The 22,389-nt window shown below is 46.6% G+C and overlaps 1 protein-coding gene and 1 long non-coding RNA gene across 6 annotated transcripts in view; one reads left to right on the forward strand and one right to left on the reverse strand.

Annotated features, from left to right (window-relative positions):
• TCEANC2 (transcription elongation factor A N-terminal and central domain containing 2) overlaps positions 1–5,297 on the forward strand; it is a 45,469-nt gene extending 40,172 nt beyond the window's left edge. For all 5 annotated transcript variants that reach the window (XM_086389682.1, XM_086389675.1, XM_086389696.1 and 2 more), the window contains one exon: positions 4,261–5,297. In XM_086389682.1, the coding sequence (XP_086245808.1) occupies positions 4,261–4,449 (189 nt within the window). In that variant the 3' untranslated portion in view covers positions 4,450–5,297. The remainder of the gene's footprint in view (positions 1–4,260) is intronic.
• Positions 5,298–13,091: 7,794 nt separating this feature from the next.
• LOC147375383 (uncharacterized) lies at positions 13,092–15,246 on the reverse strand. Its single transcript, XR_015161388.1, has 3 exons — positions 14,808–15,246; positions 14,361–14,551; positions 13,092–13,302 (listed from the first exon to the last, which is right to left on the reverse strand). It is a non-coding gene; the product is annotated as an uncharacterized LOC147375383 (long non-coding RNA).
• Positions 15,247–22,389: the final 7,143 nt, after the last annotated feature.

Consider the following 22,389-nt stretch of genomic DNA (forward strand, 5'->3'; position numbering starts at 1 on the left):
GTACATCCCCATATGGGACTGTTAGTTTTTTCTTTGCTTAATGGCCTCAGACTGCACCTCTGGTTTTGACCAGCTCTTTAATAAATGTATTCAAATGGTCAAAAAGGAGTGTGGGTATATATGTACAAGTTCAATCATGCTATTGGAAAACTCATACAAAGTTTCCTTTAGTGGATGTTCAATTCCCCAAGTGTTTAGTTCTGCTACTACTGGTGCCAGCGGAGAATGCGAACATAGATGAGCTGCAGTCCTTATCCTAAGAAAGTTTACTGTCTCCTGACTAAGAGCCTGCAAATAATATGAGGCAAGATGAAATCTGTCTGAAATAGTGGTACTAGGAAGAGGTGTAAACACACAAAAGACAGAACAGTGAAATCTGATGGGGAAATCTGGGAAAAGTCCATGGAAAAGACAGCAGTTGAACTAGCCTTAGAATGGTTGGAATTTGCTCACTAGAAAATACATATAAAATAGAAACATATTTCATCTGCTATATATAGGATTTTACTGAAAGAGCAGAAAAGGAGGGAGGTATACATGGGGAAAGAGGAAATTCATTTAACAAATATTTACTGAGCACTTAATATGTGCCAGTACCTATGCTAGGCATGGGGAATTTAGAAATGGATCTAGCATGGTATCAGCCCTGGAGGCACTCAGAATCTTCTGAGGGAAATAGGCAAATAGAAGTTATAATACAGTGTGGGAAGTTCTGCACTTCAGATAAACACACTAAGAAGAGTTTCTTCCCTTGCTGTTAAAAAGCTTACAGTCATGGCAGACATCACTAATTGATGATGGCCCCATTTCTTCTGAATCCAAAATCCTTGACATAAGACAGCTCGGGGTGGATGTGTTTTATATCTTCTCCCAGTTTGTCCATGATTGGACAACTCAATAACACATTTTCAACCCATAGGTACAAATATATAAGGAAGGCAAATCAGATTTTCTGTCTCTAGGAAGCTGACCTAGGAAATACCAAGAAACAACAACGGAAGTTTTGAAACAGAAGGAATCTTGGAGGAGTTTCAAGGAAGCAGAAGCTATGGATAGAGATGTATGGCAGGAGGAGAGAATAAGGCAGTTAGAACTGATAGTAAGGTAAATGAAAAGGAGCAAAAATATGTGAAAAAGAGATCAGGCAGATCACGAGAGACACAGAGAAAGGATTTGGCCCATAAATAAATCTCCCTAGGTTCCTTACAGCATTCTTGTTCCCATTCATACGTGTGTCCCATAGCAAAGTCCCTTTTTCTCAAGGTCTTAGTAAGACTCTGGTCCTTTCACCTGAAGTTGTTGTTCTTGTTGTTCAGTCGCTAAGTCGTGTTTGACTCTTTGCAGTCCCATGAACTACAGCATGCCAGGCTTCTCTGTCCTTCACTGTCTCCCTGAGTTTGCTCAAATTCATGTCCATCAAGTCAGTGATGCCATCCAACCATCTCATCCTCTGTCGTCCCCTTCTCCTTGCCTTCAGTCTTTCCCAGCATCAGGGTCTTTTCCAGTGAGTCAGCTCTTTGCATCAGGTGACCTAAGTATTGGAGCTTCAGCTTCAATGCTTCACCCAAAGGGGCTTACCTAAATTACCAGGTTAGGACCCACTGGGAAAGACTCTTAGCTTGGGTAGGTTTGGAATATCCAAAGGCGTTATAAGAGGCGTTTTTCACTTTGTGCAGTGAACACACTATACACAAGGATACATGATGAATCACTTTCCTTTATGGTTTACATTTTAGTATTACGAATGTTTTTCTTCATGTCTTCATTCTGACTGGCCTTCATTTAACAAGAGGCATCCATGAGAATCGTTAGTTGCTTGCTTCTCCTTCCCATCACATCGCTGGGATAGCTCCGGTCCTCCTGCCCCATGGTTTTCTGTGTACGCACCTCTCCTTTCTAGGGTGTGACTTAAGGGTAGGGTGTCAGGTCTTTTCTGCTTGGGTGTCTCAAATATCTAAATCAGACCACACTCAGTGGTAACTCAATAGCTATTTGTTGAATGAAGTATGAATAAGTATTCAGTTCTGTGAATTTCAAGGTACTCTCAGGTTCTTTATATATATATATACACACTATAATTTAATGGAATGGCCATGATTTATTTTTGCAAAGGAGCACGTACCCTTCTTCCCCGAACAACCACTCCCCTCAAAACGAAGGAAAAAAACCAGACTTTTTTCTTGCCCGTTATATCAAGTGAATCTCTAAACAGTCAGTAAGTAAGCACCCTCACACTGGGATGAGGAACCCCACATTGGGGTGAGGAGCCTCTCTTGCAAATGTTGCCGGACAAACGCTGGGCAGACGGCCGGCCACCCTTACCACCTTGTAAAGTAGTCTGGTTCGGAGGCTGCCTCAGGCTGGGGGCTAGTTCATTGCCCACCCAGGAGGCCATGAACGCTCGAGGAATCTGGGTTTTAGAGAGCTGTGGCGCCAAGCCAACTCACTCCAGCACCCTCCTTGGAGATGATCAGTCAGTCATCAGGACCACAAACCTCCCTGAACGTCTTTCGTCTGTTACATCTAAGCAGACGTCTGGGCCTGGATATTCATCTTCTCTCTCTCTGTCTCTCAGTCCTATTCTGCTCCCCTGCTTGGGTCTCATTTCTTCCAGGATTCTTCATTCATTTTGGTCTGTTGGTCTCTCTTTTTTGTTAGGATGCTTTTTATCAAATGTCAGATAATCCTTTTTTAATTTTTGGTGCATTTTTTTCTTAAACTTGTCCTTTTTAAAGTATAAGTACAGTACATATATGTACAGCTCACTGAATTTATCACCAAGCAAATGGCCACGTCACTTGGCCTGATCCTACTCTTTCTCCAGGTCTCACGTCAAGCACTCACTCTTTCCTGGGCTGGGTCCCTTTGCTGTATCTCAGTGCCCCAGAACTTGCTTCTGTTTCCTCTCCCAGCCCTCGCTACACTGCCAGGGTCTGCTCCTGTCTGTCTCCAGCTGGCCCATGCTCTCTGTGAAGTCAAGAGCTGTATTGACATTGTTCACTGCTCTTTTCTCAGCCCAAGCACATAGTAAGTGCTGAGTAAGTATCTGAATATATGGTTGGGTAGGAGGGAAAGAGTGAAGGAAAAAAAAGCTAACGAGAGAGAAATCTGTTTCCTGTTTTCAAGGAATTCATTCTCAGGGAAGACAACACCATTCTGCTGTGAAAATGACTACGGGGAGCTCAGGACATTATGGCAGCCCTGAGAAGAACTTGTAGTCCTTTAAACTAGGATTAGCTTTTTTGCTTTTTGTATTTTAGCTACACGTACAAATAGGAATGTGTTTCCTGGGACATTGTGTCTTGCTGAGAGAGCAAGTACCTGTGCAGAGGTGTAGAGGTGTGTGAAAGCAACTGAGCATGCTTAGGCTAGGCTGGAGTCAGGACCAGGGAGGCAAAGAGTGAGCGATGCGCCTGGAGAGGAAGGAGTGAGGGGGTCCCCAACCAGCAGCCCAGTCTGGCCTACATCTGGAGCATGTGGACAGAGTCCCAGACCTATCCTTCTTTGATCAGGCCTGTGGCTTCAGGAGGGCTTGGACCTGAGGCGCACACCCCAGCATAGCCACAGATCCTATCCTCTCGGCCCTTTTCTGCTTAGCTGACCCTGTCGGGGTCTCTCCAAACTCACATGGTCCCTCAGGAGGCTATGGGGGCAGTGAGTATGGTAAAAGGGAAGAAACATGAGTGTTCGAGTCAGAGTCCCAACTTCTCTTAATAGTTGTAAAATCTGGAGCATTTCTTTACCTTTGAACCTGTTTCCTCATCTGTAAAATGAGATAATAGGAGTTGTTAAGTGTTAAATGTGAAAAGTGATTTATAAACTGCTTAACACACATTTAGGATCCAGACCCAGTGTTTAAAAATGCTATAAGGGGTTAAAAAGCACTTTCAAACAAACAAACAAAAAGTATAAACTCTTACACTGATTTATTATCCTTGGTCTTCGTTTCCTGGTTGGTAAAGTACAGGGCCCAGAGCCCAGAACCCATTGCTTGGTTCAAGCCAGTTTCCTGTTATAATGGCAAATATTACCACCCGGCAGGGGTTGTGAATGAGGTCCCTGTCACAAAGCACATGGCCTTGTTCCTTAATTGCCAGGGTGGAATTAATTTGCTCTTCCTGTTTCTCTTGTGACAGGAAGTAGATGTCCTTGAATTTCAGTTGATTAATGGAGGCCTCTGAGCAAAGTGCTCCAGCCTCTCTTGCTTTTAATCTTTATGCAATGCAAGGCCCTAATTTGATAATTTTTCTGTTTTTTTAGATGGATCACCTACTGGTTGAAAATATTGAACGGGAAACGTTTCATCTCTGCTCCCGCCTCATTAATGGGCCATACCGGCGGACGGTGAGAGCCCTGGTCTTCACATTAAAGCATCGAGCTGAAATCCGGGAGCAGGTGAAGAGCGGCATGCTGCCAGTCGGCACGTTTGTACAGACCCACAAAAAGTGACCTGAGGGTGGTTCCAGCACTGGGCTGGGCAGAAAGGAAAATGGGCCTCTCTCTGCCATTCAAAGATTCTTTTGAGTTTGGGCGATGGTTGATGCTGGCTGTGCTAAATTTTCCCATGGTGCCATTCCTTCAGACAGAGGATGCAGAGCCCTGGAGACAGGCCTTCAGGAAATGCTTCATTAGCTGGAGTGCGCTGGGGCTGCCTAACAGGACGAGTGCTCGCTGTCACTAGGAAGCGCAGTACGGTTGCCATCGCCCAACACAGTGAAAGGGTGACGGATTTCACTGTGAGTATGCCAAGGACACCTCTAAACTTCCCCCGCGTCAGGCGGATGAAGTTACTGCTTTATTTCACCACCCTGCAGGTAACTGAAACTCAATTACCGCTGCTGCTCACTCGGTTCCATCCCCCCGAGTTTAGATAGCGCCAGTGCCTCTCAGAACTCCCCCGTCTGTTCTCTTTGCGCTACCCCAGGGGTGAGCCTGCTGGAGCCCGCCAGCTACCCCTTCTTTGCAGAACTGACTTATCTGAACGTTTCAGCTCTCCCTGGAAGACCTTCCGCACACTGGTCTCCAGAGCCCCCATGCTGGGGTTTCTAATGAGGAGCTGGCCTGAAGCGTGCCCACTCCTTGGAGTTTATTTGAATATGCTGGCTGCCTCGGTTTAGGGCTCTGTAGAAGATACCTAATGGAATTGCTCTTGAAATGAATTACTGTAAGAGAAAAATTATATACATATTTTTTTAAAACAAAATACCTGTATATAGGCTTGCTTAAACAATTATGGAACTGATACTTGCTTTTTTTAAAAAAATAATAAACTGGGGCTTTTTTCCCCTAAAACCAAAGGTATGGCTTTTTCATTGAAAAGTGTTTTGAGGTGAGAAAAGAGTATAGTTGGTGAAAATAAAGAATGATTAGGCAGGAATTTAGGGAGATAGAATGAGACCCCAAAAAGACTTTTTAGGTCAGGGGAGACTGGAGCATGTTTGTAATCTGAAAAGAAGGAGCCAGTAGAAAGGAAGAAGTTTGGGGAATTCCTGTTTGGTCCAGTGGTTAGGACTCTCTGCTTCCATTGCAGGGGTTCCAGATTCCCTGGTCAGGGAACTATAAGGTCCTGTTAGCCTTGGGGCTTGGGCCAAAAAGAGAAATTTAAAATCCAGAAAAGGAAGAGATAGATTAAAAAAGCAAGGACACCGTCTCGCTCTCATTTTCTCTCTCATACACAGTTTTTTTTCTGATATTCTTGATAGTAAGTTGTGTACATCGAAGATCTTTATCACAAATGACAATAAACAATAAGCTATGCGGAACCTCAAAAATATTCAAGAAAGTGAAGAATAAAGCAACAATACAATGCCATTTTCACCAATAAAACTGGAAAACATTTAAAATGAAAATGCCAACTTCTGTTGAAGATGTGGTGAAATGGTCCCTTTTTACACTGATGGTGGGAATATGAATGACCACATCCCTCTTGGAAAATAATCTGCCAATATTTACTCATATTTAAGACAACGTCTGTACACTGACCCAGCAGAGAAGTTTCCTAAAGAACATAATCCTTGTAAGGACATTGTGTGCAGCTTTATTGTGGGAGGAGGAAGACTGACAGTGAGTAGTCAGTCATTGAAAAGAAAGTATGACTTCTGCATCCATTGACCTGAAGGATTGACCAAGATGTATTAAGTGCGGGGGCAGGGGGGTGGGGGTGAGAATTTACAGAGAAATGTCTTTAATAAGAATTCAGTTTTATAAAAAGGAAGCAAAAGAATCCTATATATGAATATATGTCTTTGTACAGGATTATATGAGCAGTGTATGAAAGGGTATGTATCAGACTATTTCCACTGGCTGCCTTAGGGAAGAGAGGGGAGCCAGAAGATGGCATGAAAGGAAATAGGAGATGGGGAAGAAAAAAGTCTAGCAAAATGAAATATGCCAATGTAATAATGTTGAATGTATTTGTATGATTTTATATGTACTTGTGTTTATATTTTTGCTGTTATAGTGGATTAAGCTTATCAGAGATTTGTTTATTTTAGAAACTTTTTTGTTTGTTTGTTTTTTAAAGCAAGGACAGAAAGAAAGGGCCTAACATTGTCTACCTTCTAAGTGCTAGATCCTTTTCCTAAGATAATTTATTAGCATTTACATTGATCTTTATACAGTTTAAAAAAGCCTGTTGAATCATCTCATCTATTTTATTACTAAGTTTTGTTTCAGTTTTTTTAGATTTCTTCTTTTATTCGGCAGTCATTTGCTGAGCACCCATTCCATGGTGCCTTGTGGATACCTAGCGGGAGCTACAGATGAGACCCTGAGGCTCACCAAGAAGAAGTATCTTGTTCAGTTTCCCACTGCTAGTAACTCTGGGAAATTGAATAATAATTGCTCAGCACTGTGCTGGACATTTTTAAAAATACCCAATTAAAGATGAGAAAAGTAAGGCTCACAGTAGTTTCATAACTTACTTAAGGTCACACGGATAGTGAATAGCAGATCTAAGCCTCAAAACTCAGGTGATTTGCCTATATATAGCTTCCCTGGTTGATTTCATCCACGCTTATGGTTTCAAGCGTCTTTTACATGCTGATGGCAATCCAGTTTGTATCTTCAGCCCATCCCTGTCTCCCAAGTGTCAACCCCTAGATTTCCAGGATCAAGTTTGAAGGGTCTTTTGAGCATCAGGTGAAGGTACTTGGACTGATGCCATGCAGGAACTGGTTAGTATTTTGGATAAGTGGCTGTGTAGAAGAGAAGCTGGAGCAGGGAGAGAGGCCGGAAGTAGGAAGCTTCATTTATAAACAGCCAAAGGGTTCTGCTAACTTAGGAGCCCAGAGTAAGTTGAAGACAAATCGCTCTATGGCTGAAAGGCTTTGGTGGTGATAGTTGGAAAGTAAAATGATTGCAGAGATGTGCTTTGGAGATTTGGAAAGCAGGCTGTGTTATTTGTGGCTGTTTTCTCCTTGATGCACGTGCAGAATTTCCATGAACACTAATGGACCTATCCTGAGTGCTTGCCGAGGGGAAGCCTGCCGACATCCGTCCAGGCTTGCCCACCCACTAAGAAGCACCTATCCTGAGTGCTTGCCGAGGGGAAGCCTGCCGACATCCGTCCAGGCTTGCCCACCCACTAAGAAGCACCTATCCTGAGTGCTTGCCGAGGGGAAGCCTGCCGACATCCGTCCAGGCTTGCCCACCCACTAAGAAGCACCTATCCTGAGTGCTTGCCGAGGGGAAGCCTGCCGACATCCGTCCAGGCTTGCCCACCCACTAAGAAGCACCTATCCTGAGTGCTTGCCGAGGGGAAGCCTGCCGACATCCGTCCAGGCTTGCCCACCCACTAAGAAGCACCTATCCTGAGTGCTTGCCGAGGGGAAGCCTGCCGACATCCGTCCAGGCTTGCCCACCCACTAAGAAGCACCTATCCTGAGTGCTTGCCGAGGGGAAGCCTGCCGACATCCGTCCAGGCTTGCCCACCCACTAAGAAGCACCTATCCTGAGTGCTTGCCGAGGGGAAGCCTGCCGACATCCGTCCAGGCTTGCCCACCCACTAAGAAGCACCTATCCTGAGTGCTTGCCGAGGGGAAGCCTGCCGACATCCATCCAAGCTTGCCCACCCACTAAGAAGCACCTATCCTGAGTGCTTGCCGAGGGGAAGCCTGCCGACATCCGTCCAGGCTTGCCCACCCACTAAGAAGCACCTATCCTGAGTGCTTGCCGAGGGGAAGCCTGCCGACATCCGTCCAGGCTTGCCCACCCACTAAGAAGCACCTATTCTGAGTGCTTGCCGAGGGGAAGCCTGCCGACATCCGTCCAGGCTTGCCCACCCACTAAGAAGCACCTATCCTGAGTGCTTGCCGAGGGGAAGCCTGCCGACATCCGTCCAGGCTTGCCCACCCACTAAGAAGCACCTATCCTGAGTGCTTGCCGAGGGGAAGCCTGCCGACATCCGTCCAGGCTTGCCCACCCACTAAGAAGCACCTATCCTGAGTGCTTGCCGAGGGGAAGCCTGCCGACATCCGTCCAGGCTTGCCCACCCACTAAGAAGCACCTATCCTGAGTGCTTGCCGAGGGGAAGCCTGCCGACATCCGTCCAGGCTTGCCCACCCACTAAGAAGCACCTATCCTGAGTGCTTGCCGAGGGGAAGCCTGCCGACATCCATCCAGGCTTGCCCACCCACTAAGAAGCACCTATCCTGAGTGCTTGCCGAGGGGAAGCCTGCCGACATCCATCCAGGCTTGCCCACCCACTAAGAAGCACCTATCCTGAGTGCTTGCCGAGGGGAAGCCTGCCGACATCCATCCAGGCTTGCCCACCCACTAAGAAGCACCTATTCTGAGTGCTTGCCGAGGGGAAGCCTGCCGACATCCATCCAAGCTTGCCCACCCACTAAGAAGCACCTATTCTGAGTGCTTGCCGAAGGGAAGCCTGCCGACATCCATCCAGGCTTGCCCACCCACTAAGAAGCACCTATTCTGAGTGCTTGCCGAAGGGAAGCCTGCCGACATCCATCCAAGCTTGCCCACCCACTAAGAAGCACCTATTCTGAGTGCTTGCCAAAGGGAAGCCTGCCGACATCCATCCAGGCTTGCCCACCCACTAAGAAGCACCTATTCTGAGTGCTTGCCGAAGGGAAGCCTGCCGACATCCATCCAAGCTTGCCCACCCACTAAGAAGCACCTCTGAGCTCCAGCCTCTTAAAAATGAAAGGGTCAGGTTGTGAAATGGGGTGGGAGAAGTTCTTGGGACCTCTGAGTTGCCTGTAAGTCTAGGCATGAATATGTCTTCTGAGTGTGTTCAGTTGCTGGAGAAAATTCGGGTGAGTAAATACTCTTAGAATCTGCTCCAGCAGCTTATTGATCCTTTTCTTGTGGTTGTTAAATTGGAGGTCCTGGTCTTTGGAGTAGGGAGCTTGTCTGTTCATTCACTCAATAAACAAATGTTGCCCACCTCCTCTGTTCCAGGGACTAGACTGGCACTGGGGAAACTGCAGTAATGAAGATACAGTTTCTACTTTTCAGGAATTCTTAGTCTGGTGGAGAGACAAACACATAGGAAAATAATTACAGTATAGCATATTAAGTGCTTACTGTAGATATTTATGTACAATGTTGAGGAAGTGGAGAAAGTGGTGATTAACACCATTCTAACGCAGAGTCAGACATGACTGAGCGACTGAACTGAACCGAACTGAACTGAAGGGAAAGGAAGTCTTCACACAGAGTTCTTAGCAGAGGGGTCAGTATGTGTGCAAAAGCACAGAGGTATAAAGTGCATGGCTTCTTTCAGTAAAGGCAATAAAATGGGTGGTAGAAGCTTAAGGGTCTTAGGAATGGAGAGAAATTGGGCAAAAAAAAGTAGATAGGGCCCTGGAGGCCTTGTGAAGGAGTTTGGACTTTGGCCTTCAGATCATGGGAAGGCATGAGAAGTTTCTGAGGAAGTGAGAGACCTAATAAGATGTGTGTTTTAAAAAGATAAAGACGTTCCTGTATAAACAGATACATAAGAAAAAAACTTAATGATTTAAAAACAACAACAATTTAAGGCAAAGGAAAGAAACACTAGAGATTCAGTAAATTAGAGATTTTTTTTTTTTTGGACAAATGAAGTTTAGAGTTGATGATACACTCTAATGATATCTGAGAGTCCCAGGTTTGAAAAATGGCAGGAAGCTCAGATAATTCATTTACCGTGTTCAGTGGTGAAGGAACAGGCAGCTGGCCTTTTTTCATTTATAAAATATCAGGGTTTTAAACTTGTGCCTGTCAGCCTTGGTTTTCTTTTGCTGCAGCCTCAGGCCTCAGAGCCTCACTCTGAGATTTGTAATGTGTTTTGGATGTGTTTATCACAGCCAGATGGGCTGAGGGCTCAGTTTGTTACTGCCCATTATTGCTATCAAAGGGAGTCCATCCAGAAAACAAGGCTTTGGAGCTTCGATTAGTTTGGTGACGCGGCCTCGGTTTCAGAAGAGAGATGATTTGATTGGATGACTTTGTATTTTCTTTTTAAATCAACCAAAATGATACAATTGCTGTCAGGAATAGGCTTACCCATAAGTTAAAGAGGTTGGTTTCAAGATCCCAGATGACCAGGATGTCCAATCAAATGCTACTTTTTCATCTTGTTAAAATCTTTGATTTAGGGAATTTCCCATTAGGACTCAACACTTCCACTGCTGAAGGCTCAGGTTCGATCCCTGGTTGGGGAACTAAGATCCTACAAGTCGGGCAGCACGGCCGAAAAAGAGAGAAAAACCTTTGATTCAGTGCATATTTGTTGAGTTCTCATGTGCCAAGTCTGAGGATCACAGGGATGACTAAGATAGAGCAACCATTTTTTAAAAAGTAAACAATTACAAATTACAGGAATTCAAAGAAGAGGAAATAAGCCAATAAACATATTAGAAAATGCTCAACCTCACTGGTAATCAGGGAATGGCAAAGATTAATGCCATCCTTAAAGACCTAAATGTTGCAGGAATAGTGTTCCCTTTATCTCTCTATTTAATTCACTGGTCTGTCCCCTACAAAAATCAGATGTACCTTGGAAGGTGACAGGGAACCAGAGCAAGATCAGCCAAGTGGTAGTTTTAATGGCAGATGTGGTGTCTTTCCTGGAGTACATTAATATGTTCTCCAGTACATAGTATGTAGCCACTGATGTAGTGAATATTTTTCTTTTCTTTCCATATCAGAAAGAAAGCTCAGACTCCATATTCACTTGGAACAGACAAAAGTATATATTTACAGTCTTGCTCCAGGGCTGTTAACTCTCATGTTGTCGTACAATCTAGTCTTGAAAGATCTGTACCAACTAGGTATCTTGCAGAATATCAAACATATCTATTGTACTAAACCCATCAGCTAATTGAAACAGATGAGCAAGAAATAGCAAGTATACAAGTAACCTTAGTGAGACACACACATTGCAGAGAATGGGAGAAAACACTACCAAGATTCAGGAGCCTGATGTTGTTGCTAAGTTGTGTCTGACTCTGCGACATCCATGGTCTGCAGTACACCGGGCTTCTCTGTCCTTCAACATCTCCTGGTGCTTGCTCACATTCATGTATACTGAGTTGGTGGTCCCATCTAACCATCTCATCTTCTGCCGCCCTCCTCTCTTTTTGCCCTCAGTCTTTCCCAGGATCGGGATCTTTTCCAGTGAGTCAGCTCTTCACGTCAGGTGGCCAAAGTATTGGAGCTTCAGTTTCAGCATGAGTCCTTCCAATGAATATTCAGGGTTGATTTCCTTTAGGATTGACTGGTTTGATCTCCTTGCTGTCCAAGGGACTCTCAAGAGTCTTCTCCAGAACCACAGTTTGAAAGCATCAGTTCTTCAATGCTCAATGGTCCAACTCTCACATCCATACATGACTACTGGAAAAATCATAGCTTTGACTAGATGGACCTTTGTTGGCCAAATGATATCTCTGCTTTTTAGTATGTTGTCTAGATTTGTCATAACTTTTCTTCCAAGGAGCAAGCATCTTTTAATATCATGGCTTCAGTCACCATCCACAGTGACTTTGGAGCCCAAGAAAGTAAAATCTGCCACTGTTTCCACTTTTTCCCCTTCTATTTGCCATGAAGTGATAGGACCGGATGCTATGATCTTAGTTCTTTGAATGTTGAGTTTTAAGCCAGCTGTTTCACTGTCCTCTTTCACCCACATCAAGAGACTCTTCAGTTCCTCTTCACTTTCTGCCATTAAAGTGGTATCATCTGCATATCTGACATATCAGTGAAATTTCTAGGGGCCAGTCATCGGGGATTTGCCAGACACATTCCCTCCAAAGTAAAAGACAAAAGTGTTGCATCTACTCCTCCATTATGAAGGAAGCACAATGTTTCTTTGGGTTTTGGAGGCAGCCTATTCCATAACTAGGAATACGTACTGTTTCCTCCCATATATATCCTCCCATATATATCCTCCCATATATCAGATAACACAGAGGCTGCCTGTTTGGGTTTGTGTTTTTTTTAATATATGTAATTTTATTTATTTGTTTTTTTGGCTGTGTTGGGTCTTCACTGCTGGCTTTTCTCTAGTTGCAGGGAGTGGGAGCTACTCTCTAGCTGTGGTGCATGAACTTCTCATTAAAGTGACTTCTTTTGTTCCAGGGTTCTAGGGCACATGGACTCAGTAGTTGTGGCCCCTGGGCTCTAGAGCACAGGCTTAATAGTTGCAGCTCACAGGTTTAGTTGCTGCATGGCATGTGGGATCCTCCCAGACCAGGGATCCAACCCAAGTCTCCTGCACTGATAGGCAGATTCTTCATCTGAGCCAGGGAAGCCTCCAGGGCTGCCTGTTTAGATCGGGACCCAGAGTTTAGATCGGGACTCAGCAGCAGGTCCAGGCTGTAAGACAAGTAGCTTTGCTGTGTGGACCATATGATCTGGCAGAACCCAGATCTGAGGCAGCTGTAGTGGGAAAAGATGCCTGTGGAGTTTATGACAAGGCCTAGTAGGAGAATCACCATCCCGACCCCTGGGGTTCTGGAGCAGGGCCATGTCATCTCTAGCCAGGAATGACACACTTCAAAATACAGCTCCTGATTTGCTACCAGGTTAGATCGTCTGACTCTGCATCATCAAGTTGACCACACAGCCAGAGCTGCTCGTTGTGAGCTGGATTCTATCAGATCCACCAAGTCGGAAGGTCAGACAAGGCCTGCAGTAGTTCATCATGAGACAGATGTGGTACCGCTGGGATTGGTCACAGGACCACAGGGCAGAAGGCAGCTGCATGAACAGGTGGCCCAGACACCTTGTCACCCCCCACCTTTGCACCAGTGTCTCTTCCTCTGCTCACCTACGGCTGCCTGGAGAGCTCCTTATATCCAGCTGAAGGAGGAAAAAAAGCCAAAATTTGTTTATGAGTGGGTAGGCTCAGTACGTGTGAGCAAGCCAAAAATAGACTGTTGCTGCATTGCAGGCCTCACATAGGGGTGTCCTTGAAAGACAGTGGAGGAGAAAATAATTCCAGTGGGCAGGGCTTTGAATAGCACACATAGTCATCCACTCTGTGGAATGAAAAGGGGCCCAAGGATGGAGTATTACTGGATCTCATGGGCAGCAGTGCATGGTTTGGCTGCTTGGTTGGGGGCCTGGAAGGATAAGATTAGAAAACCAGGGACAAGGAGACCTGGGCTAGAGGCGTATGGATGGACCTATGGAAATGGGCTCCGAGTGTGAAGGTCATTGAATTCTGTGTTAACACCAACCAGACCGGGGGTGGGGGGAGGGGGAGCATTAAACAACCATGTATATGCATTATAAGACCATCCCAGTGTTGGCAATAGGGGTGTCAATAAACACTAACCATGATGGCATGGAGAGAGAGAATGTATGCGCCCGTTAGCATGGGTTCCCACTCACCAAGACTCATCTAGCTATGGCTGATGCTAAGTGTTTAAGCTACCAGTAACAAAACCTGACTTTCAATCTTAGATATATCTCCTTCCTTGAGAAAAATAGCCACTTGACAACTTGATTATGTTAAACCCCTTCTACCCTGGAAAGAGCTGCGATTCATCCTTCCTGAAATAGACATATATCCTAGGTATTTCTTTGTAGGGCTTCATCCTGCACAATTCTGCAAGGATCACAGGGTGTTTAAGCTACTGGTGTGGGATCCAGCATGACTCTACGTCAGTAGGCACATGGCCATGGAGGCAACTCATCCCTCCACATACTGCACTGTCCTTAAGCTGCCAGTTTGGAACTGTCTGTAAAGGCACGGCTGAGCCACCAGCTCAGAAACAACACTCTGTGAGGGCAGGATGCCATCCTCCTAGAAGCAGTATATCAAAGACCATTACACAGCACTTTGTCTCCAACAGGGAGAATAAATACATGGGTCCAGAAACCAAGGATGAAAGCAGGAGTGGTCTCACACTTACCATCACTCCCCACAACTCTGGCATCTGCAGGGTTGGAGGTCTGGTTCCCAAGAGGCAACACTTCAGCTGGAGAAACCTCAAGACGACTATTGAACTTTTCACCATGTCTGACACCCAGGTACTTTGAGATCCTGGTTTCCAGGAACCAGCAGGCAAGAAGCAGAGTCACCATTCGTTCAGCATAATTAACCCTGATCATTGGGAAGTGGTAAGGCTGCTGTTAAGCACTGGAGAGCAGAGAGGTATATCTTTCATACCCAGCTAATCCATTTGGAAATCCCCTGGCATTCCCTTGGCAGATTGTTTAGTCGCTCAGTTGTGTCCGACTCTTTTTGTGACCCCATGGACTGTAGCCCACCAGGCTTCTCTGTCCATGGGATTTCCCAGGCAAAAATACTGGAGTGAGTAGTCATTTCCTTCTCCAGGGGATCCTTTCCCAATACTTACCGTAGATAGACAGTGTGGGAGCCGTGGCCTGAGAAGGATCAGGTGACCACAGGCTCTCAGGATCACGCCACCACGTAGGTCACTGAGCCCAGAAGAGGTGCTAGCTAAGGGTAAGGGGAATCTAGAACAGGTAACAGAAGAGGAAGATGAGTATCAGCTGCAGACCAGTCACAGTGCTGAGGGTGGCAGTTTGTCTCACTAACTTTGCTCTGTAAGTTTCCCCCAGGAAAAGAGGCCCACTGGAATCCCAGAAGAGATGCTCCCAGAACTCAAGAAGTGGGGCTGGATGGCACAAAGTGTGGGCTCTAGAGGGTGCTGTCCTGTGGGCCCAGACCTTATCCCTGTGACTGACACCCTCATTCCCCCTCAGCCAGCAACCCCTTGCTGGGAATTCCCTCAGCTGAGGAGAGTTACCTCCCCCCAGGTCAGACCCCTCCCCCAGGGCAGGTTGATTCAAGGTTATAAAGGCCTATTTCCACTGTCCCAATTCAGCACGACTCTGAAGGACTGGGAGCTTCACAGCTCTGTGGCACCAGCTGAGGTCTTACTACTGCATCCCCCAACTGATCTCTGCCTAATCTTACCCATTTCCCTCCCTCCACCCGGGAGCAGCCCCTAATAAACTTCCTGTGTGGTCATCTCCATCTCAGACTCTCCTCCCCAGACCATACTCAAAGGTGATGGGAATCAAACTCCACCTCCTGGAGGAGGGTGCAGTATCTACATACAGTATTCGGAATTCTTCCTAAGGAAGACTTGCCCATTCCCCCCTAGTTATTATTTATTTTATGTAAGTATGGACTCATATTTATTTTATACTTTGGGTTGTAATCCAATCTGGGTTTTTTTCACAGTGAGTATCAACCCATGTATAAGGCAGAAAACACAAGCAACCATACTGGATGAAAAACAAGTTCTGTGACTGGTGAGATTTCTTCCTCCAAAGCACTTCATGACTGCCTTTGAATTGAATAGTCATTAGCTTGTTGCTTCAGTTAACAAGTTTTAGACAAGCTAGTTCAACTCTCCATGACTCGATTTCTACATCTGCATAAGGGAATGTTTGATGAGATGGAGTCAGAGGTCAAGAAAGAGACAATTTTATATGTTTATAGGTGCACAGGTATTTTTTTACCTATTAGTAGACTTGAAGTTCTTAATGGCAAGGGTTATCTTCTCTTATTTATGTTGGACAATGAACCCAGAGCTAATAGCCTTTGAGAACATTGTGTAAACATAATTAATATTTATATCCCCTATCATAATGCCATATAGTTCTCCTTCCCAGGTCTTTTAAGTGGGATTTGGTTTTCCTCTTCTTCCTCATCTTTCTCTCCAGTGGCTGAAATCCACCCAAGCCCTGGCACCCAAGGCCCTGCCCTCCAGGTGTCTCCTGGCCACTTTGGCCTCATGCCTGTGCCTCTCATCTACCTGTAACTGTGGCCACACCGATATCCTTGTCACCCAACAAAATTATTTCCTGACCACTTCCCTTCTCTAGCTAGGCCCTGTTGTGGGTCACCGAGATGAACCCGTTAGGGGCTCACAGTCCAATGGAAGGACTGAATCACTGATCCATAGCAGTCTGGCATGCCAGAGTAATGGGTGGAAGACTGTGGGAGTATCGTGGAGTGGGGGCCAACTCTGCCTATTGAGTTTCTCAGTCTGGAGACAATCAGAAAGGCTTTGCAAAGATGCTAATGTTGGAGCTGAACCTTTTTTTTTTGCCCTTGCCACACAGCTTTCAGAATCTTAGTTCTCTGATTAGGGATTAAACCCACACCCTCAGCAGTGAAAGTGCAGAGTTCTAACTGTTGGACTGCTGGGGAATTCCCTGGAGCTGGGCTTTGATGGATGTATAGGAGTTTACCAGGTAGTGAATGGGAGAAGTGATATTCTTGGTACAAGGAAAGGTAGTGCAAGTCAGAGACATGTCAGAGAACAGGGAACGATAAGAAGTGTCGTGTGTTATTGTTGTTTGCTACTGCTGCTGCTAAGTCGCTTCAGTCGTATCCGACTCTGTGCGACCCCATAGACGGCAGCACACCAGGCTCCCCCGTCCCTGGGATTCTCCAGGCAAGAACACTGGAGTGGGTTGTCATTTCCTTTTCCAATGCAGGAAAGTAAAAAGTGAAAGTGAAGTTGCTCAGTCGTGTCAGACTCCTAGCGACCCCATGGACTGCCGCTGTCATATCTGACTCTTTTGTGACTCCATGGACTGTAGCCCTCTATCCATGGAATTTCTCAGGCAAAAATACTGGGGTGGATTGCCACTCCCTTCTGCAGGGGATCTTCCTGACCCAGGGATCAAACTCAAATCTTCTGCATTGGCAGGCAGATTCTTTACCACTGAGCCACCAGGGAAGCCCAAGTGTCTTGTGGCAGGAGGCAAAGTGCATGAAGAGGCAGAATGCCTGAAGTGAGACTGGAGAAGAGGCAGGGGCCAGTCTGTGAAGGGCCTGAATTCTGGGCTGGGAGTTTCTACCTGGAGAAGTTTAAAGGTTTTGAGATGAGGAGACACCCAAGTAAAGTTATAGGTACAGTAGGAGGGGCTTACGACGTGGGTAGCTGTGAATCATCAAATACGGAGTAGTGCATCAGACACTGTTTCCCGCTCCACCTTAATATGCACTCCAGGGCAGGGATTGTGTCAGGTTCGAAATCTCTGTATGCAAGAGTCCCACCCTCTCCTGCCTGAAGCAGAGAGCAAGGCTCCCTGAGGAGGCACTAAACGTTGGATTGCTTCAGAGCCAGGAAATGAATGCATGGCCCCTGGGAGGGTCACTTCAGAGGTCAGCAGCGTATGTGGCCACTGGGGACATGATTGGAGGCCAGCCCGCCAGGGAAAGTGCCCATAGCATTGTACCTGAGGTGATCAAATATCAGGATTTTTAAAGGGTAATATTTTGGAGAAGCTGTGCGGCAGAGGAGAATCAAAATATTAATAATCAAACCCCTAGCCATCATGGAGGGAGCTCCCGAGGTGTGTTAGATGCTGTGCTAGGTAAACTACACTCTGGATCTTATTCACATTGTTACCCTCAAAGGGAACCCCGAGCCTTACTTCTCTCCCATCTCCAGTTGCCAGAACCTCTTATCTGTCTCCTGGGAGCAGTCTTGTCCCTCCTGCAATGGACTCTCCACCCAGCAGCCAGTGTGACGTCTAAAACTACTGCAGGTCATGCCACTCAAAACCCTCCTGTGGTTCCCCTCACACAGTCCTTCCACAGCCTCCAGGGTCCCCCATGTCCTGACCTCTGCCACTGGCGGGCTCCGTCTCATCTCCTACCCCGGCTCCAGTGCTCTGGTTTCTGTCCTCAAACTCGCTGACAGTGGCCCTTCCTTGGGGGATCTGCTTCTGTTCCCTCTGCCTGGCACACTCTGATGGGCCAGGGTGATTCACCTTCTCAACAAGGTCTCCCCTCACCCTCTCATTAGGCCACTTTCTGACACGTGAGGGCTTTTTTTCTGCATTGGATTTAACCCCATCTGAACTTAGTCACTTATCTATTTACTTGTGTTTTTGTTTTTGCCTCTCCTAACAGAGTGCATGGAGAAGGCAATGGCACCCACTCCCGTACTCTTGCCTGGAAAATCCCATGGGCGGAGGAGCCCGGTAGGCTGCAGTCCATGGGGTCGCGAAGAGTCGGACACGACTGAGCGACTTCACTTTGACTTTTCGCTTTCACGCACTGGAGAAGGAAATGGCACCCCACTCCAGTGTTCTTGCCTGGAGAATCCCAGGGACGGGGGAGCCTGGTGGTCTGCCGTCTCTGGGGTCGCACAGAGTTGGACACAACTTAAGTGACTTAGCAGCAGCAGCAGCAGCAACAGAGTGCATGCTTCATGGAGCACCTGCAACTTTGTCTGTTTTCTGTCCTCCGGGTCCCCAGTGCTTGGCCCAGGGCTTGGCCCCCAGCAGGACTTCATATGTTTGTGCAAGGTAAACAGGACCTCTAGGCTGGCCCACGAGAGCCCATGAAGCCCAGCCATGGGCTCCTTGCTCCCTGGGAAGAGCGCCTCCCGAGCGGAACTGACAGATGGTGTGGAGCCCAGAGCAGAGGCGCCACTTTTATTAGTGAGTTGCTTTAGCTGGGAATAGGATTAACATAAATACCATCCCAGGCAAGTGGATAAGGCAAAGCTCTGTTAGTTACATCAGATTTTGTTTCCCTGCCACATCCAGAACAGTCCTTTTCCAGGGTGAGTACAATTCATGGCCAAAGGTGTTGCTCAGAGAGGTCAGGTGGGGTGGGCTTGGGGGTCCACACAGAATCCTTCTCAGTCCCCTCCTTGCTCAGTCCCCTGTCCACACTGACCTCCAGAGTGACCTCTCATGCCTAAAATCCAACCCTACTGCGCCTGGCAGAAAACCTTTTACTGGCTCCCGCTGTGTCCAGATGAAGGACAGACGCCTTACAGTGATGAAGATGAAGACGTGATGATGAGAGGTACCACATAATTCTCTCAAAATCCTCCCAATGGCCCTGCAAGGCAGACCACTCTTACCGTCCTCATTTGTCAATTGAAAATCTGATGGCTCAGAGAGGTTCTGCGACTTGCTCAAGGTTATTCTGCCAGTGAATGACAGAGACAGGTGCCAAGCCCAGACCTGTGGACCAATGGTTTGACACACGTTCAAGGCCAGCCTCCTACTCCAACGAGGCTGCCATGAACCTCCAGGTGCCCAGGTGTCAGCCTAACCTTTCTTAGCAAGAAGTCCGGTCAAAGGCAAGTATTTGCCCCCTGAAACTCCGTGAAACTCTAGGTAAGAAACAGCCCTTGTTTTAGCATCCTCCTTTTCAGCTCCATCAAGGGTTTCATCTTTGCAGGAGGGAGTCATTGTCCACAAAGAAAGAGTTCATAATAACTACTTTATACTAATATATATAATAACTATAAGGCTAAGAGTTATGGGGTGATATACATCAAGACTGTGCCAAGTATTTTATATGCATTATCTCGCTTTTTGAAATTCTATTAATATATCTGAAAAGGGACCCTCTACACATGATTAAAACAAAACAAGAGATTACAAAAAGGTATACGGTGAGCAGTAAGCCTTCCTCCCTCTTCTGCATCCCTGCCTCCCACTTCCCCTCCCAGAGGCTGCCCTGTACCACCCAGTTCCTTGGCTGTCCTGAGAGCCTATGAATGACTATCTCATTTAATCCTCTCAACATCCTTGGAAGTAGATGTTATTATTCTTATATCCCATATCAGGAAACAAGTTCAGAGACAGGAAGTCACTTAATATCACACAGCTTCAAGTGGCAGAGCTGGGATTTCTCCCCAGATGGACTGCTTCTAACCCTGTGCAACTTCAACCCCAGGCCTCTCCGCCTCCCCCAGGAAGAAAACCGGGCAGCTGAGCTGAGAACCGCCCACTGGGCAGTCAGCCGGATGGCCTCTCTGACAGGCTTTTGCCCCACTTATCGGTCTTGCAGCAAAGAATTCAGATTTGGACTTCAGTAAAATGACAAGTTATAACCTGTTAGACCTTCGAGGTTATTGACCAGTGCTCGAGACCTCAAATACCTCTAGTCTTCAGTTCTTGCTGTTTCCTGTCTCCTTGTACCTTCGTGCCCTTGGTTTGCCCTCTGGCTCTGACAAGCTGACAGTATAAAGAAGGTCACATGAGAGACTGAAAGAACACGGCTGTGCACCTGGAACCCCAAACCTGTGCTCAGCTCTGCCCCTGGCCTGTAGGGCTTGGCGGGTACGGGGACCACCTCACCTTTCTGCACCTTGGTGTCTTCACTTGTAAGCTGAATAAAAGTGAAGTTGCTCAGTCGTATCCAACTCTTTGCTACCCCATAGACTGTAGCCCACCAGCCTCCTCCATCCATGGGGTTTTCCAGGCAAGAATACTGGAGTGGTATGCCACTTCCTTCTCCAGGGCATCTTCCCAACCCAAGGATTAAACCCGGGTCTCCCGCACTGCAGGCAGACTCTTTACTGTCTGAGCCACCAGGGAAGCCCAAGATAAATAATTACATCTAACTTAAAAGGTTTGAGGGCCCTCAACTGAGGTGATAAAAGCCACATGGCAGTAGCAAGGCCTCATGCAAATGCTATTCCTTTTAATAACAATAAAAGTTGGAGGCAATCTGGTAGCCTCTAGATGAAAACAGCTGGCTACTCTCACAACTGCTGTCTGTTCACTTCTTTCCATGCCTCCCACCAACCTGCATCTGTCAGATCTGCTACAATTTATATAATCGTTTTTGTCTCTTGTCTTATTAGTCCTTGCCCAGGCCCTGAGAGGCAGAAAGCAGCAGGAATGAATGAATGTTATTGCTGTTCAGTCGCTAAGTTGTGTCTGACTCTTCGTGACACCATGGACCGCAGCATTCCAGGTTCCTCTGTCTTCCACTGTCCCAGAGTTTGCTCAAATTCATGTCCATTGAGTCGGTGATGCTATCTAAGTATCTCATCCTCTGTCACCCCCTTATTTTGCCTTCAACCTTTCTCAGCATCAGGGTATTTTGCAAAGAATCAGCTCTTCACATCAGGTGGCCAAAGTACTGGAGTTTCAGTTTCAGCATGACTCCTTCCAATGAATATTCAGGGTTGATTTCTTTTAGGATTGACTAGTTTGATCTCCTTGCTATCCAAGGGACTCTCGAGAGTCTTCTCCAGAACCACAGTTCAAAAGCATCAATTCTTCAACGTTCAGCCTTCTTTATGCTCCAACTCTCACATCAGTACATGACTACTGGAAAAAAACATAGCTTCGACTAGATGGACCTTTGTTGGCAAAATGATGTCTCTGCTTTTTAATATGCGGTCTGGGTTTGTCATAGCTTTCCTTTTCAAGGAGCAAGCGTCTTTTAATTTCATGGCTGCAGTCACCATCTGCAGTGATTTTGGAGCCCAAGAAAAGAAAATATGTTACTGCTTTCACTTTTCCCCCTTTTATTTACCGTGAAGTGATTGGGACCGAATGCCCTGATCTTAGTTTTGGAAAACCGAGGTTCCAAGAGGGGCAGTGCCTTGCCCGAGGTCACAGAGCTAGTGAGAGGGGGTCCTCATGCCTGGCTGTGTCACTGCTCTGCCCTCTCCCACAGGAGAGAGCCCACGTTCCTTAGCTTGGCCCCCGAGCTCACTGGGATCAGGCCCCAGCTTCCTGTGTTCATCTCTCAGCACATCCTATTATCTACCAAGCGTATCGTCGTTCCTCAAACGGCAGTGGCCATTCTCAGCCCCTTGTCTTTAATCCGGTGCTCCCACTGCCAGACTACCTGGTGGGCTCCTGTGCCTGACTGTCCGTTTTCACTGTTGTTGTCATGACTGCTCTGTGACCACCTCGCAGTGTGATCCAGGGCCCCGTCTCTGGAGCCAAACTACCTGGGTTTAAATCCTGGCTCAGCCACCAACTAGCTGAGTGATGCTAGATGAGTTACTTAACATCTCTGTGCTATGTCTTCTCAACTGTCTCCTGAGGGTACCTTTTGGCACTGTTGTGAGGAGTAAATAATACGTGTAGAACAGTAAGCACAGGGCTGACACAGAATTCACACTCAATATTAGTTCTCATTGTTGTCATCTTTTGTGGGTATTCAGTAATACATACAGCCCC

The sequence above is a fragment of the Bos grunniens genome, chromosome 3, assembly GCF_055505025.1.
Source record: "Bos grunniens cultivar Pamir isolate PY7600 chromosome 3, Bosgru_T2T1.0, whole genome shotgun sequence".
In the NCBI taxonomy this organism is placed as follows: Eukaryota; Metazoa; Chordata; class Mammalia; order Artiodactyla; family Bovidae; genus Bos; species Bos grunniens.